The 18046-nt window shown below is 38.5% G+C and overlaps 1 protein-coding gene across 1 annotated transcript; it reads left to right on the top strand.

Annotated features, from left to right (window-relative positions):
- Positions 1 to 777: 777 nt before the first annotated feature.
- On the top strand, positions 778 to 2310 carry LOC138351151 (uncharacterized). Its single transcript, XM_069302787.1, has one exon. The coding sequence runs from the start codon at positions 778 to 780 to the stop codon at positions 2308 to 2310; it is 1533 nt and encodes a 510-aa protein (XP_069158888.1).
- Positions 2311 to 18046: the final 15736 nt, after the last annotated feature.

Here is an 18046-nt window from a genome sequence, read left to right as displayed (position 1 = left end):
CCCTTTAGGCCTACTCAGTCCTATTCTAATTAAGGGTAAACTCCTTATGCAGGAGTGCTGGCAAAGGAATTTGAGGTGGGATGAAACGTTGCCGGAGGATCTCCAAGAAAAATGGCAGCAGTTGATTCCTGATTTAATAAACTTAGTATTCTACAGTTTCCTCGAAATACCTTAGGACTAAATTTACCCACAAATTTACATGTATTCTGCGATGCTTCAGGCAAAGCATATGGCTCAGTAGCCTATCTAGTTAATAATCAACAATCATTTTTGCTTACATCTAAGGCAAGGGTAGCCCCGATTAAAAGGAGGTCACTACTCCAAATGGAATTAACTGCCTTATTAGTAGGTGTAAGACTGGCTCATTGACTAATCAAAACCCTCAGCAATGTTCACCTTGGTGAAGTAGTAGTGTGGTCAGACAATGAGGCCGTATTGCAGTGGGTAAAAAACGACAACAACAAAACTCCCTATGTCAGCAATCGAGTAAGGGAAATTCGAGAATTATCTGCTGGTTATAAATTAAGACATGTCCCAACCAAGGACAATCCAGCTGACTATTTATCCAGAGGTTTGACTTTAAAGCAATTAGTTAAAACCGAGATGTGGTTTAATGGATCCCCAATGGCTAGTTAGTGGTTAGTGGCCCCAACAGAAGCCGCAAGTCATTGTGATCAATGTCACTACCCCTGTTGTGGATCCAGAACCCCCCCTCGAATTTTAGCTATCAATCCTCATCGTTACTCTAATTTAAGTAAATTACTAAGAGTTATAGAAATGGTATTTGATTTCATCAACAAGATGGGGATCAAGTATCGATTTCCTAGTTCCATCAAATATTGGGTCAAACAAGCTCAACAAGAGACTTATGGGAAGGAATATGAACATCTCCCAGAAAGGTTGAGTAAGTCTCTGGGTATCTGGCTTGACTCAGACAACTATAACATTTTGAGATGTGGCGGACGTCTGCTTCACGCAGAAATAAATTTAGATACGAAGAATCCTATACTTCTTCTACATCACCACATCATTACTAAACTCATAGTTTTACATTACCATGAGCATAATACAATGCATGGTGGAGTATTAGATACTCTTACTGAAATCAGACAACGTTTTTGGCTTCCCCAAGGTCGCCAAACTGTCAAATCTTTAATCAAGCCTTGTGTAATCTGCAAGAGATATGATGCTCGAGTGTGTCCTTATCCAGGTCCACCGCCCCTACCTAAGGAGCGAGTCGTCCACCTTCGTCCCTTTGAAACCACAGGTGTCGACTATACAGGAGCACCAATTTTAACAGGCACACCGGACAAGATTCCAGGGAAAGCCTACATTTGCCTTTTTACGTGTGTTACCACACGCAGAGTGCATTTAGAAGTCACTTCTGACATGAGTGCAGAAGCCTTTCTGCAAGCCTTTCGCAGATTTGCTGCACGAAGATCTTGCCCAAAATTAATGATCTCAGATAATGAATCTAACTTCGTGGCAGGAGAAGCTTGCTTACAAGAAATATGGAACCATCCAGAAGTACACTTTGTGTTCAAACAGAGACAATGCTATTGGAAATTTATTCCTCCAAGAGCACCATGGCACGGCGGTTTTTACGAAAGAACGGTGGGAACGGTTAAGAAATGCCTAAGAAAAACCTTACCCCGGCAGAATATTAATCTCACAGAGTTACAGACCCTTGTCGTGGAAATTGAAGCACGAGTCAACAACAGACCTCTAACCTACTTAACAGAAGATTTCTCCAAAAGAGAACCCTTAATCCCTTCTCATTTGATTCATGGTGATCTTCTGAGCCCTCTAATATCTCTAGGAGACGAGGATCCAGCTGACCCTTCGTGTGTCAAAGCAAGTGACTTGGTGGAGAGTTATAGACACCTTTCAAGAGTAATAGAGAAACGGAATGAGGTCTGGACACGTGAATATTTAACTGCTTTAAGAGAATATCATTATGGATCTGCATGCCCATACAATAAAGTTCAACATAAACCAGGTGATCTTGTCCTAGTAGACAGTGATGGACCCAGGTCAGATTGGCCTATAGGTAAAATTGTTGACATCCATCCTGACCGCCATGGCATTTTACGAATTGTTAAAGTTCAGTGTCGAGGCACTACTACCTTGAAAACACTAGAGAAATTAGTACCTTTAGAGTTAGCAGAACACGAGTGTTCTACAGATATACCTGTAACCCAAGTTTCAGAGAACAATGATTCTACTCAACCGAGCACAAGACCATCAAGAGTCGCTGCTCAGAACTGCAAACAGAAACTTAAACAATATTTTGATTCTATTCAAGAGTAGATAACTTATCATTTAAACTTGAGGTGACCACGCTGATGCAGTGATGAGTTGGTGTCCAGTAATTAGTTACGAGTCATAGTGACTCTGGACAGTAGCCACACTGTATTGATGAGGTCTCCTTAATTTTAAATGAACCAATTATTCATAATTTATTTTTTGTTAATATCCTTCTGTTTTTTACGAAGGAATTATTCATTAATTTTCAATGTTTATTTACGTCCCCATGTTGATTTAGAGTCATCTACCACAGATTCGGGACATTCGTTAGGTGCGTACTAACCTACTAACCCATGAATGTAACTTCACGATAGAGAAACAGGTGTACGTTAGCACTAATACCTGAACTACGACCCGAGTTTTCTCTCCCCGGAGTTTTGTTGGAAATAACCAACAGTTTGATACATCTTTATATTTTATGCAACCTTTGTATTAACCATAAGTAGTTACTAAAATTACTAACTTGTAGATTTAATCATTATCATGATTTATTTAGACATATTGCCAGATTCTTCCTAGTTAGAGTAACGACATGAGGAACGACAGACAGTAACATGAATTCTCTCCACATTTAGTTAGATTTATAATAAGAGTTCAGTTTATCATTTCCTTTACTAAAAATAGTTACTTACTAATAAGTTTAATTTCGTAGTATACTACTACTTACTGGAACTTCCTTATTTAGTTAATATCAAACATGCCAGAGGAAATTACTTTAATGTAAATGATTTTACTTTAATTTTCTCGATTGGCTGCACAACTTTCATAAGCCAATTTATGTTACGAGAAATTCTGTTTTATCACAGAAGAATTTAATGTGATATTAATACTTGTCATTACCTCTTCCTTCCTTAGTCAATTGCGATATATACATATCCATTTACGCTCGAGATTTCTATCGAGAGCCGCGCATGCGCAATAAGGAAGAGGAGGAAGACGAGAGAGCGTCACTAGACACGAGAGAGCACGACGCGGACGCCATTGACAGCGTGTAGCAGAGGTACGTTTTGATCCCATTTATTTCGCTCCACGACCAGCAGAGCGGTGCCACGTTATCTGGCACCATAGCCGTGTCCCAGACTAGCATATAAGCAATTCCAAAGTCAACGCCTTTCAAGCAGCAGCTGGAGGACGAAGAATTGCTCAAGTCTCTACATGAACGGACACGCGGCTCGGCAGTTAGGTTTACCTTTTTGTTATTATGTGGCCACAATTAATATTTAGGCTAGTTGTCGTTAGGGCGTAGAACAAATAATACAATCCCTTACGTGTCTTAAGTAAATTTACCATCTAAATAGATGATTAATTTCTTTATTTTCTCCAAAGAAAATTTAGAGTGCTTGAATATAAATTGCACAGATATTGGCTGAAATTTCCTACTGTTGTCCTCATAATTTAGGATGTATTTGTAGTTACTTATTATGTAGAATATTTCTACAATGTAATTGCCTTTCAGTACCAAGGCGACGCCAACCGAGGTGCTAGGCTTCCCCACCGTTTTGTGCAACAATTTGCCCTATGCAACACGTCGTCGGTGGAGCGTAGCAACTGATTACACCTCACTAGATTTACAGCTAAGCTGTCCCATTTTTATCTGTAGCAATAACTCTGTACTTACAGTAGTGATCTCTCAAAGAGATCAATTACACTAACCCATTGATTTACTGATGCTGTTCAACATTTCAGTAGTATATTGAGGTACATTTACCTCCAATTAATCTATTATAAGCAACTTTATTGACTTTCATATTTATTTACTCTGGTGAAGAACCAGCACCAGAATAATGCTAGGGATGTATTAATCTTTTAGCATGTAACTCCCCAATTTTGTGTAATTTAATTTGACTCCATATATATAAGAAATACAGTTTCACTAAGATCCATAGGACACTAGTTCTTGGGATCAGTTTTTCCATTGCTTTATTTTGTTTTCCACTTTTTCTCAAAAAGTGGTGGTCCTTCATAGCTATCGAAGTATATATTTAATTATTAATTATTGGAGTTAGGTTTTCCCCCACAACTACCACCACCGTCCACCACAACTATCGACAACTGCCACCATCACCAACAACCTCCAAATCTCTAAGCAAGCTCCTACCAAATATTCTCCAATCACCACAACTATTAACAACCACCACCATCACATCTATCAACAACCGCCACCACTACACACTACGACAATTATCCAACCTGTCCTCTTAAAAAGAACGTCGCTTTTGGCCGTTTGCCCGTATGGCCGAATTTGGACGTAATTTGAAATTGAAAAAAATATGAAAATAAATTTGGGATTTTTTTTTTTTTCAACAACAGTAAGTTAAGGGTCCTCTGATAGGTTAGGTGGGCAGGAAATTCTCATAAAGTTTCAAAACGTTATGAAAAACGTTAATTTAAAGTGTCCTCTTATAACCTCTGCGTGTACGCCGGACGGCTCAAATAGAAAACGGAACAGAACGTCACTTTTGTGAGTGGATTTCATTTCAAATTACGTCCAAATTTAGCCATAGTGCGCATACCAGCCAAAAGTGACGTTCTTTTTAAGAGGACGGGTTGAATTATCACCACGAACTTCACAACTATCAACAACCCCCACCACCAAAACTATCAACAACCATCACCAATCACTTCATATATCAACAACCACTACCACCAACCACTATAACTATCAACATTCACCATCTCATGCCACCACAACTATAAACAACCACCTCCACCAACCATAATAACTATCAACAACCACCATAATCACCAACGACAACTATCAACAACCACCACCCCCAACCACCACATCTATCAACAACTACCATAAGCAACAACAACCAACAAAACTATATTCAACCCCCACTACCACCATCCACCATCTTAAAATATTGTGATTGTCAGAATCAAACCAAATGCCTAGAGACCTTGCTAGTTTGTCTGGAAGATGTTCGTAATTTCTTCCATAGGTCTCCATTTGGGCTTGTCTGATCCAGTATTTAAGAGGACTAGGGAATTGATATTTAATTCCTAACTTGTTAAAGAAATCAAACACAACTTGGGTAACCGCTAGTAATTTACTTAAACTAGAATAATGATTAGGATCAATAGCTAAAGATCGATGGGGTTCTGGATCCAAAGTGGGGACAGTGATATGGTCACTATGACTTGTGGCTTCTGTTTGGGCCACTGACCAACCATTGAAGTCCTTTAAACCACATCTTGGTTGAAACTAATTGTCTCAAAGTTAATCCTCTTCAGAGGTAGTCAGCTGGGTTGTCCTTGGTAGGGACATGTCTCAATTTATAGTCAGCTGACAGCTCTCGAATTTACCTAACTCTATTAATGATGTAGGGAGTTTTGTTGTTATTATTCTTTACCTATTGTAAGATTGCCTCATTGTCTGACCACACTACTATCTCACCAAAGGTGTCGCTGCTGACGTGGCTTGTGTCCCGTGTTTTTGCTGAGGGGCCCTTGGGGCTGTGACTGTCTGCAATCATGGGTGGTGCCTGTGCACCCTGTCGCCAGGCAGGCGTCCATTGGCCTGGAGTTTTCTATGATTGCTTCCTATCACGCTGTGGAGGTGGTAATGATTGATATGTTATGTGTCCCAGTGGAGTCTGTACGTGGTGTGCAGCTGCTTGCCGGACGGCGGGGGATAGTCAAGTTCAACTCCCCTGTGATTTATCAGGGTCTCGTCACGCGCTCTGATGGGCACTCATTCGATCTTCCTGGAGATCGTGGGTCGGTAACCCTCTCCGACCGTTGTGGAGCCACGACGTATGTGGCAGTGCATGGGATGCCTTTTGAGTTCTCTGAGGATCTCCTACGTCGGTACTTTGCCCGGTTTGGGTGGGTTCTATATGTGAGGATGAATGCTGTCCCTACCGGGAGATGGAAGGGGGTCCCATGTAGGGACCCGCACTCTCGCCGTACGCCTCCAGGATCCTGTGCCGCCCTCTATCATGCTGTTTGGGTTCCCGATTCGTGTTTTTCACGCAGGTCAACCTCGGACTTGTTTCCGGTGCAGCCTTCCAGGTCACCTGGCCGCGGGGTGTGAGGAGCGCCGGGTCACCCCTGTTAACCTCTTCCAGGAGGAGGATTTTCCCCCACTATCGGCCCAGGACCTGTCTCAACGTGATGGACCATGTGTCCCTGCTGGTTTCTGCCCCGGTGTTGGATGGTGGTGTGCAATTCTATTAATGTATAATAAATGAACTGTAAACTCTATAAATTATAGAGCCATATCCCTCCACACACTTTGGGGGTTATTCCATAATATTAGTCTACATAATGTATGTAATGTATAATAAATCTCATGAATGATGAAAATAATAAATGTAGGTATATAGATTATAAATCTTATCATAAGAAATCAATTAATTAATCAAAGAAATGTTTTATGAAACTACAATAAAGAATTAGCAGCTTAGCTGTATGATGAAATAGTAGCATGCGTACAGCAATCGTCACTGAAACTTATTGCATCAGGATATCCTAGGAACACGTGACCGAGGCATAGGTTAATCGTTTTTCTTGCGAATAAGACGTAGGCTAAAATACGGGTAGTGTGTAAATTCTATCTAAAAGATATTTTACCATACATATTTCTAAATGAAATGTGAGAGCGCCCTGAAATAAAACTCACTTGTTATTTTGAGTTGGCATACAGTATGACGACAAACGTCCTATCTGATATTAGATTGTGCTCACAAACAATAGAAGTAAATAGGAATTTAAAGTTTGGTGATACTGGTGTCTGAGAAAGGATGGAGCTGCTCCGACACTCTGATGTCTGTAGTAGGAAGGATGACGCAATTACGAGGCAGTAAATATAGTGAGCTTCCAGGCACTCTCTCTCTGAGAACAATGGCTGCTTCTCTTTTCCTTCTGTGTCTCTCCCGCGCATGCATGGCAGCACGGAGTGTTGGAACGGAGGAAATACCTCCTATAATTTGCCCAGATAATAAAGACATGGTTTATCATAAGAGAGCTAATATTAATTAAATTCTCACCACATAATTAATATGAAACGAAGTTCAGATTGACTAGAATGCTAAAGGGAAAATTCATTCCTCAATGAATGCTCTATGATAATAGTTCGTAATTGTATAAAGTAATCTCAGCAAATAATGCTATATTACTTGATCAATGGTGAATATATTTTCAGTTAATAATTCTTGTTAAAGAATGCTGAAATAAAGGAGAATTTAACTCTATTCGTGTAAATGTAGATGCTCTTCCCCCAGTCGTGTGGGCTGACGCAACACGGCCATAAATACTTGGAAACATGTGGAATACTTACTAACCAGTATTACTTACTAACCAGTATTATATGAATAATGATATTACACTATTGGTTAGTAGTATTAGTAAAATATAATGGATAGTACAAGAATAGCTTCTTAAAGTACTAAATGTTAGCAATTAAGTATTAGATGATTATAACACCTAGTACAGGAAATACAGCATATTGTACTAGGGATTAGTAGTTAAGTGTTGGAAATTTCCAACAGTGCTGGTGGGGGAGAGGGAGGTTGTAGTAGTGGTGGTGGTGGGTGAGGGAGAGGTAGTAGTAGTGGTGGTGGGTGAGGGGTGATATGATCGCACATACACCAGTATGATAATACTGTGACTGGTTTATGATGCGTTCAAACTGTATAGTGATATCCTGGCTGATTAGATTAGTATCACAAATAATATTATGTCTAAATAATCTTTGTTTGGCTATACACTTTTATATAATGCATATTGTCATTGTATGTTTAATATACCTATGCGTATTATGTTTCATTACCAAATGTATGTGCCTTTATTTGTGGATATATGAGAAGAAGAGTATATAGCAGAAACCTATTGTCCTGTAGCTTGGAAAACACCATTATATGCCAATAGTATGGAATGTTACGTATTGCTGTATAGGACATGCTATGTGTATTATGATGAGGAGTGTATACATTTATACTTTATTTATTTATTTATTTATTTATTTGTTTATTTATATACAAAAATGTACATTGGAGGGTTAACGGAGAATACAGAAATTAAGTTGAATTTACATTCTTGTAAAGCCATTAGAACGCATAGCATTTCGGGCAAGTCCTTAAACTAACAGAATTTTATTAGATAAATTATCAGTAAAATTTATAAAAAAATGTTTACAGTTACTTTACAGGTACAGATAATTTTATGCAGAATAATTACAATAAAATTGACAAAATTTTTTTACAGGTACATTGAAGAAATTTTGACATAAAAGCAGATTAAAATAATACACAATAATAACAATACACAATAATGAAACCAGGATTACTGGGTACATGAGGATAACATTTCAGGGTTTTACATTGGTTCACTGAAGCACAATATGAGGATCATTTCAAGGAATAATGCCATAGAATATGCACTCAATACAACAACCATGATATCAGATGATATCTAAGATTACAATGGTAAAGTAATATGGCTTAGGGACAAATGTTGGGGGATTGGGTAGCACTAGATACAGTGTGAAGATAAAGCACTAGGTAGAAAACTATGAAGATAAAATTAGGTACTATTTGGTTTTATTTTTGAATAAGGCAAAAGTTGGACAGCTTTTCAAATCATTAGGGAGTGAGTTCCATAGACTAGGTCCCTTTTTTGCATAGAGTGTTTACATAGATTAAGTTTGACTCTGGGGATATCAAAGAGATATCAAAGGAAGAGTTTCAGAACAGGGTTTGCTCTTAAAAAAAGGGTTTTATATGAGTGAATTTAAGTTTAGCATATGTAGGGATTTAAACAGGGGAGCTGTGTGTTGTCTGAAAGCAGAGTTAGTTATTGTCCTGATAGCAGATTTTTGCTGGATGATGATGGACTTGAGGTAGTTTGCAGAGTTTGAACCCCCAAGCACAGATACCATAAGTATGATAGAGATAAATAAATAAATAATAATAAATGTTTATTTAGGTAAGGTACATACATACAAGAGATTTTACAAAGATTGATGGATTAATAGATAGAGCTAGTACATACAATCCCTAAAGCCACTATTACGCAAAGAGTTTTGGGCAGGTAAAACATTAATGACTAAAGCTTAATACTAATTGGGTATAAACAATAAAATGTGTTGAGAACAAATAAAAATACGGATAAAAGAGGGGGAACATAGCTGAAAAAGCAGCACAAATACAATTAGGTCGACAAACAGCGTTGTTTAAAAAAAACAGACATGGGTTGACAAAAGAGGGGTAAGGTAGGTTACAGGGAATTTATTAGGTAGTGCTTCGTTTTTATCTTAAACTGGTTGAGAGAAGTACAATCTTTAACATGGTTGGGAAGGTAATTCCACATTCTGGATCCCTTGATTTGTAGAGCATTTCCAGTTTGATTAAGTCGTACTCTTGGAATATCAAAACTGTATTTATTTCTTGTTTGGTGCTCATGGGTTCTGTTACAACCTTCAATGAAGCTTTTGAGGTCAGGATTGGCATTACAGTTCAGCGTTTTATATATGTATAATACACATGAGAGAATGTGCAGTGACTTAATATCTAACATATTAAGAGATTTGAGTAGGGGTACCGAGTGATGTCTGGGGGCCAGAGTTGGATATTGTCCTAATAGCAGCTTTGTGTTGAGTAATTAGAGGACGTAAATGATTTTTAGATAAGTGCATAATAGAGATAGATAGATATTTAGATAGATAAGTGCATAATAGAGTGAGAGGAGAGAGCAGAGTAGGGTACATAATATCTATACTAAATATGTCACGAATTCCATTTGAATGTTTCCGATTGCATTGACAAATTTTATTTTCATAGATTTCGATTTATTGCTTTTTTATTGAATTATTTTGTGTGACATTGTGTTCGAATTGAGCTGTGTTGTTTACCATACCGTTCATTTCGTAAGTATAAGTATAGATGCCACACCTGTGACAGGCAAAACTATGTTTTTCCTAAAAAAACAGCGCCATCTGTTGCATGTAAGAGCAACACACATGCTATATTAAATATGTTACAATTCCGTTTCAATGCTTCTGATTTCATTGATAAATTGAATTTTCATAGATTTTGATTTATTTTAATTTTGATTTAATTGTTTTGTGTGAATTGCATTGGATTTGAACTGTGACTGTGTTTACCATACTGAGCATTTTGTGAGTATAGTTTTTTTTCTTATTTTCATTTAATTTTTTAATTTTTTTATATTTCAGTGATGGGAACATCAGATCACTTGAGATGGGAACGAGGGGACGGTGGAAAGGAAGAATGGTGGGAAGGACAAAGGGACAGGGGAGTGGTGGGAAGGAAGAGGGGATTGTGGAGTGGAAAATGGTGGGGAGGACGAGGGGACAGTGGAGTGGAGAATGGTTGGAAGGCCGAGGAGACGGGTGAGGGAGCAATGGTGGGGAGGACTGGGGGACAAGGAAGGTTGCTGTGGCCGGGTACTGCTAGTATTTAATAAAGAGACCCATAGGAACTGGTTCTCTAATTTTTCTTCTTAAACAATGGACCTTCGAAATATTTAACATCATTGTTACACCATAGCTAAATTTCCACACATTTCATTTTGGTTCTTTAAAATCGGATACGCCAGTATAAATTCACAAATATATATGGTCCAGTATATCAAATTAAATTACTGGTCCTATATAATCCATTATTACTCAACTAATCAATTACTAACCCTGATTATCGTATACTTCTAATTAGGCAGTATTATCAGGTACTAGGCTATATATATATATATATATATATATATATATATATATATATATATATATATATATATATATATATATATATATATATATATATATATATATATATATATATATATATATATATTAGTATATTTTGGTAGCAGTCTTTCCTGTAGACATATATTATTAAATATGACCGAAAAAGTAAGATTAATAATTCTAACACGAATTTTCTCAATCTTTCGTACATTTCTTTTCACTGTTGGAGGTAATTCAAAAATCAATTCTCCAAAATTCATTTTTATTTCTAGTCTGACGCGACACGAGCGCGTTTCGTAAAACTTATTACATTTTCAAAGACTTTAGTTTACAAATACACAACTGAATAGAACTTACAGATCTCCGATTTTGTTTATATCTACATTTGAGTGAGGGGGATGGGGTGAGGTGGCATTAATAGGGTATTAATTTCATCAACACAAGACAGAACAAGAGGTGGCATTAATAGGGTATTAATTTCATCAACACAAGACAGAACACGAAACAATGGGTATTGAAGGGAAGTGATTGTAGAAAGCCTATTGGTCCATATTTCTTGATGCTTCTATATTGGAGCGGAGTCTTGAGGTGGGTAGAATTTAGTTGTGCATTAATTGCCTGTTGATTGCTGGTGTTGACTTCTTAATGTGTAGTGCCTCGCAAACGTCAAGCCGCCTGCTATCGCTGTATCTACCGATGATTTCTGTGTTGTTTACTAGGATTTCTCTGGCGATGGTTTGGTTGTGGGAAGAGATTATATGTTCCATAATGGAGCCATGTTGTTTATGCATCGTTAAACGCCTAGAAAGAGATGTTGTTGTCTTGCCTATATACTGGGTTTTTTGGAGCTTACAGTCCCCAAGTGGGCATTTGAAGGCATAGACGACGTTGGTCTCTTTTAAAGCGTTCTGCTTTGTGTCTGGAGAGTTTCTCATGAGTAGGCTGGCCGTTTTTCTGGTTTTATAGTAAATCGTCAGTTGTATCCTCTGATTTTTGTCTGTAGGGATAACGTTTCTATTAACAATATCTTTCAGGACCCTTTCCTCTGTTTTATGAGCTGTGGAAAAGAAGTTCCTGTAAAATAGTCTAATAGGGGGTATAGGTGTTGTGTTAGTTGTCTCTTCAGAGGTTGCATGGCGTTTCACTTTCCTTCTTATGATGTCTTCGAGGAAACCATTAGAGAAGCCGTTGTTGACTAGGACCTGCCTTACCCTACAGAGTTCTTCGTCGACTTGCTTCCATTCTGAGCTGTGGCTTAGAGCACGGTCGACATATTCGTTAACAACACTCCTCTTGTACCTGTGTGGGCAGTCGCTGTTGGCATTTAGGCACATTCCTATGTTCGTTTCCTTAGTGTAGACTGCAGTGTGGAAACCTCCACTCTTTTCCATGACTGTTACATCTAGAAAGGGCAGCTTCCCATCCTTTTCCATCTCGTAAGTGAAACGCAGCACGGAACTCTGCTCAAATGCCTCCTTCAGCTCCTGCAGATGTCTGACATCAGGTACCTGTGTAAAAATGTCGTCAACATACCTGCAGTATATGGCCGGTTTCAAGTTCATGTCGACTAAGACTTTTTGCTCGATGGTACCATGTAGAAGTTTGCAAACAGGACACCTAGGGGAGAACCCATGGCGACCCCATCTACTTGCTTATACATGTGCCCATCCGGGCTCAAGAAGGGTGCCTCATTAGTACAAGCTTGGAGTAGTTTCCTTAGAATATTTTCGGGTATGTCAAGAGGAGTACAGGCTGGATCACGATACACTCTGTCGGCTATCATCCCGATTGTTTCGTCCACAGGTACGTTGGTAAACAGTGATTCTACGTCCAACGAGGCTCTTATCCCTGTGGCCCGTGTGCCCCGCAGTAAGTCAACAAATTCCTTTGGAGACTTCAGGCTGAAGGTGCAAGGAACATAAGGAGTCAGCAGGCCGTTGAGTCGCTTCGCCAGTCTGTACGTGGGTGTGGGTATCTGGCTAATGATTGGCCGAAGTGGGTTTCCAGGCTTGTGTGTCTTGACATTTCCATACGCATATCCAGGTTTATATTCCCCAATGATCTTTGGCAGGTGGAGTCCGGATTTCTTGGCGTTCACAGTTTCGATCAGTTTGTTGACCTTTGCTTTCAATTCGGCTGTAGTGTCCTTCGTTACCCTGTGGAACTTAGTTTGGTCAGAGAGTATGATGTTCATTTTCGCCAGATATTCGTCTTTTTTAAGAATGACATATATTGGCGACTTGTCACCTCTCCTGACAACTATCTCCTTGTTCTCACGAAGGCTTTTAGCTGCTGCTTTGAGCTCGGGGGACAGTATGGTGCTTCTGTAATTGCCTCGATTCTTTCCTCCTTCTGCAATAAGTTCTGCCCACTTGGGGACTGTAAGCTCCAAAAAACCCAGTATATAGGCAAGACAACAACATCTCTTTCTAGGCGTTTAACGATGCATAAACAACAGGGCTCCATTAAGGAACATATAATATCTTCCCACAACCAAACCATCGCCAGAGAAATCCTAGTAAACAACACAGAAATCATCGATAGATACAGCGATAGCAGGTGGCTTGACGTTTGCGAGGCGCTACACATTAAGAAGTCAACACCAGCAATCAACAGCCAATTAATGCACAACTATATTCTACCCACCTCAAGACTCCGCTCCAATATAGAAGCATCAAGAAATATGGACCAATAGGCTTTCTACAATCACTTCCATTTCAATACCCATTGTTTCGTGTTCTGTCTTGTGTTGATGAAATTAATACCCTATTAATGCCACCTCTTGTTCTGTCTTGTGTTGATGAAATTAATACCCTATTAATGCCACCTCACCCCATCCACCTCACTCAAATGAAGATATAAACAAAATCGGAGATGTGTAAGTTCTATTCAGTTGTGTATTTGTAAAGTAAAGTCTTTGAAAATGTAATAAGTTTTACGGAACGCGCTCGTGTCGCGTCAGACTAGAAATAAAAATGAATTTTGGAGAATTGATTTTTTGAATTACCTCCAACAGTGAAAAGAAATGTACGAAAGATTGAGAAAATTCGTGTTAGAATTATTAATCTTACTTTTTCGGTCATATTTAATAAATATATATATATATATATATATATATATATATATATATATATATATATATATATATATATATATATATATATATATATATATATATATATATATATATATATATATATGTATATATATATACATATATATATATATATATATATATATATATATATATATATATATATATATATATATATATATATATATATATATATATATATATATATATATATATATATATATATATATATATATATATATTCATTATTATTTATGGCCATCAGTAGAACGCAACCTATATACTACAGCCTAACCCCATTATTTCACATTATTAATTTACTAAACTGAAATCTAATGTTTAGAGTAGCACTAGTGTATCGCAGTCAACTACCCATGTCGCCTAGGCCTATACCTAATACAGAGGTGAGAATATTTAGGGCACCAGGAGCAATTGCTCATAATTTTACAACAATCTTGTATTAACGCCTGCATTAAATTGTATACACCATTTAACTATTATTTATTTTGGTGGTAACATCACCTATATTCATTTTTGCCTGACTATTTCGTGAAAGCCTGTCACAAGATTCTAGGACATACGTTGCCAGTAAATTAATTAATACCATTAATCACCACAGGAGGCTGTTGCTAAAAAGCCATCATTAACTGTACATATTTAAATTCTTATTCATGTATTTCTAATAAGTGTATATTTTATATATCAAAACTGCAAAATCCAAAAAACATAGCACTGATATATCAACATTATTGCACATCATTTATTGTATTTATGCCAACCCCAGGGGTAGGATTTTTAGACTGGAATTGTACTAAGTCATGTACAACTCCTCTAGCCTAAACTATTATTAGTTACTTTATTAGGTAGGATTTATATCTGACTAGTACTGTGCTAGACAGTACTGGTTAATTCATATTCAATGTTGTGCGACCCTAAACAGGGTTACCTTACTTTGAGGTTACCTTGAGGTGCTTCCGGGGCTTAGCGTCCCTGCGGCCCGGTCGTCGACCAGGCCTCCTGGATGCTGGACTGATCAACCAGGCTGTTGGACGCGGCTGCTCGCAGCCTGATGTATGAGTCACAGCCTGGTTGATCAGGTATCCTTTGGAGGTGCTTATCCAGTTCTCTCTCGAACACTGTGAGGGGATAGCCAGTTATGCCCCTTATGTGTAGCGGAAGCGTGTTGAACAGTCTCGGGCCTCTGATGTTGATAGAGTTTTCTCTCAGAGTACCTGTTGCACCTCTGCTTTTCAACGGGGATATTCTGCACATCCTGCCATGTCTTCTGGTCTCATGTGATGATATTTCTGTGTGCAGGTTTGGGACCAGCCCCTCTAATATTTTCCACGTGTAAATTATTATGTATCTCTCCCGCCTGCATTCAGGGGAGTAACAGATTTAGGCTCTTTAGTCGGTCCCAATAGTTTAGATGTTTTACTGAGTGGATTCTAGCAGTAAAGGATCTCTGCACGCTCTCCAGGTCAGCAATTTCTCCAGCTTTGAAAGGGGCTGTCATTGTGCAGCAGTACTCCACTCTAGAGAGCACAAGCGTTTGAAAAGTAACATCATCGGTATAGCATCTCTAGTGTGAAAAGTTCTTGTTATCCAATCCTGTCATTTTTCTTGCAGTTGTGACGGCTACTTTATTGTGTTCTTTATAGGTAAGGTCTTCCGACATGAGTACACCCAGATCCTTTACATTGCCTTTTCGTTCTATGTTATGATTTGCCTGAGTTTCCGTGGTTTCCGTTTATATATTTCCATTTTTTCCATAGCGCATGAGCTGGAACACTATACACTTCGTTAAACACCATATTATTTTCTGTAGCCCATAGAAAGACCTGATCTACATCTGACTGGAGGTTTGCTATGTCCTCTATGTTGCCTACTCTCATGAAGATCCTAGTGTCATCTGCAAAGGATGATACAGTGCTATAGGTTGTGTTCTTGTCTATGTCCGATATGAGGATGAGAAAAGTACTGGAGCAAGCACAGTACCCTGGGGGACTGAGCTCTTCACGGTTGATGGGCTGGATTTTATTTTGTTGACTATTACACATTGGGTTCTGTTGGTCAGGAAATTGTAGATCCATCTCCCTATTTTTCCGGTAATTCCTTTTGAACGCATTTTATGTGCAATAACACCATGGTCACATTTATCAAAAGCTTTTGCGAAATTTGTGTAAATTACATCAGCGTTTTGTTGGTCTTCCATAGCATCTAATGCCATATCATAGTGGTCCAGCAACTGCGACAGGCAAGAGCACCCTGTTCTGAAACTCAGAACAAATTCCACTGAAGGGTGGAATTTGTTATCTTACACAAAGTGTGTATAAAGTTATTGTATTTTACTGTGTACACCTTTGAGTGCTACTAGGTGTCACTATACCAACTGAAAGTGATAATGAAAAGATAGCTGGAGGTGCAACCGTAGTGACATCCAAGCGTCACTCAAATCTTAACTATTTACTATTAGGTAGGTAAGCTAACCTCTAGTCGAGGTAGGATCATATAGCCTAATCCAAGAAATTAAATATTAGGCTACTATACCTCTGCTACTATATTTGCCTCTGCTACATGAGTTAATATCCTAGTTACATTAGTAAGAACTACATTAAACTTAAGAAGCCTCTAACCACCAAGATGGATATGGCTGAAAGAATGAAAAACACCCTTATAAGTCTAAAAGGTCACTTGACCAGGCAGATCAACAAATGTCAAGATCTGTCACAACAGTCACCCATTGACTATTTAGAGCTGGAAAGTTATTTCCAAGTTGCTAATAATAAGTTTGAGCAAATTAGAGCTCAAATAAACCAATGTTTGTCTGTACTTAGTAAGACACTGAATTACATGACATCATGCAAGAATTAGCCAATTACAAAGATGATGTTTGGTGCCTCGTAGCCTGGTGGATAGCGCGCAGGACTCGTAATTCTGTGGCGCGGGTTCGATTCCCGCACGAGGCAGGAACAAATGGGCAAAGTTTCTTTCACCCTGAATGCCCCTGTTACCTAGCAGTAAATAGGTACCTGGGAGTTAGTCAGCTGTCATGGGCTGCTTCCTGGGGGTGGAGGCCTGGTCGAGGACCGGGCCGCGGGGACACTAAAGCCCCGAAATCATCTCAAGATGTACAGGTTAAATTACAGCCATTTAATAAACTGATTACTCGGAATAAAATAGTTACAGCATCTGCAAATCATCCACAACCTGAAGTAAAATTACCTCTAATTAGTCTACCAACATTCTCTGGTAGTGAGAATGAAAGTTGGGATGATTTTTAGAATAAGTTTGTAGAACCAATAGATTCTAAAACCAATATTTCCAAAACTACTAAGTTTACTTATTTACAAGGTCAACTCCAAGATGAAGCCTCCAATTTAAACTTGACCTGTGATGGCTATGACCTCGCAGTTTAAATGCTTAAGAGCAATTATGACAACAAGAGATCTATCACCATGTTAGTTGAAAAAACTGCCAGATTTGCCAGCAACAGATAGTTCCACTGACTCTGCAAACTTTTTGGTTGGAGCTTGACTCTCTACTTAAGGCCTTAAGCCTCAAGGTCAACTTCAAGGCTGCTGAATGGTTGACATGAGTAATTATAAGATGCAAATTACCTATTGAAACACTGGACAAACTGTGTACTGTACACAATAAAAACATCTCTGAACATGACAGAGATAACAGAAGGTTTATGCTCTGTAGCCGAACAACAACGAGACAACCAGGATGGGAAAGGTATTTCAACACCTTCAACTAGCACTCATCGTAACCTCAGGGTACCACAACTACTGCTGTAAAACCAAAAATAGCTAATCCATCTTCCAAGTGGAAACATAGCAATGTGGATACCTATACAGTAAATCTCTCAAAAACCTGTAGTGAATGTACCTTCTAAAAATACTACTAGAGGAGAGAAGAAATGTTTGTTATGC

This window comes from Procambarus clarkii, chromosome 48 (genome assembly GCF_040958095.1).
Source record: "Procambarus clarkii isolate CNS0578487 chromosome 48, FALCON_Pclarkii_2.0, whole genome shotgun sequence".
Lineage (NCBI taxonomy): Eukaryota > Metazoa > Arthropoda > Malacostraca > Decapoda > Cambaridae > Procambarus > Procambarus clarkii.
This window is presented reverse-complemented; position numbering and strand designations above follow the sequence as displayed.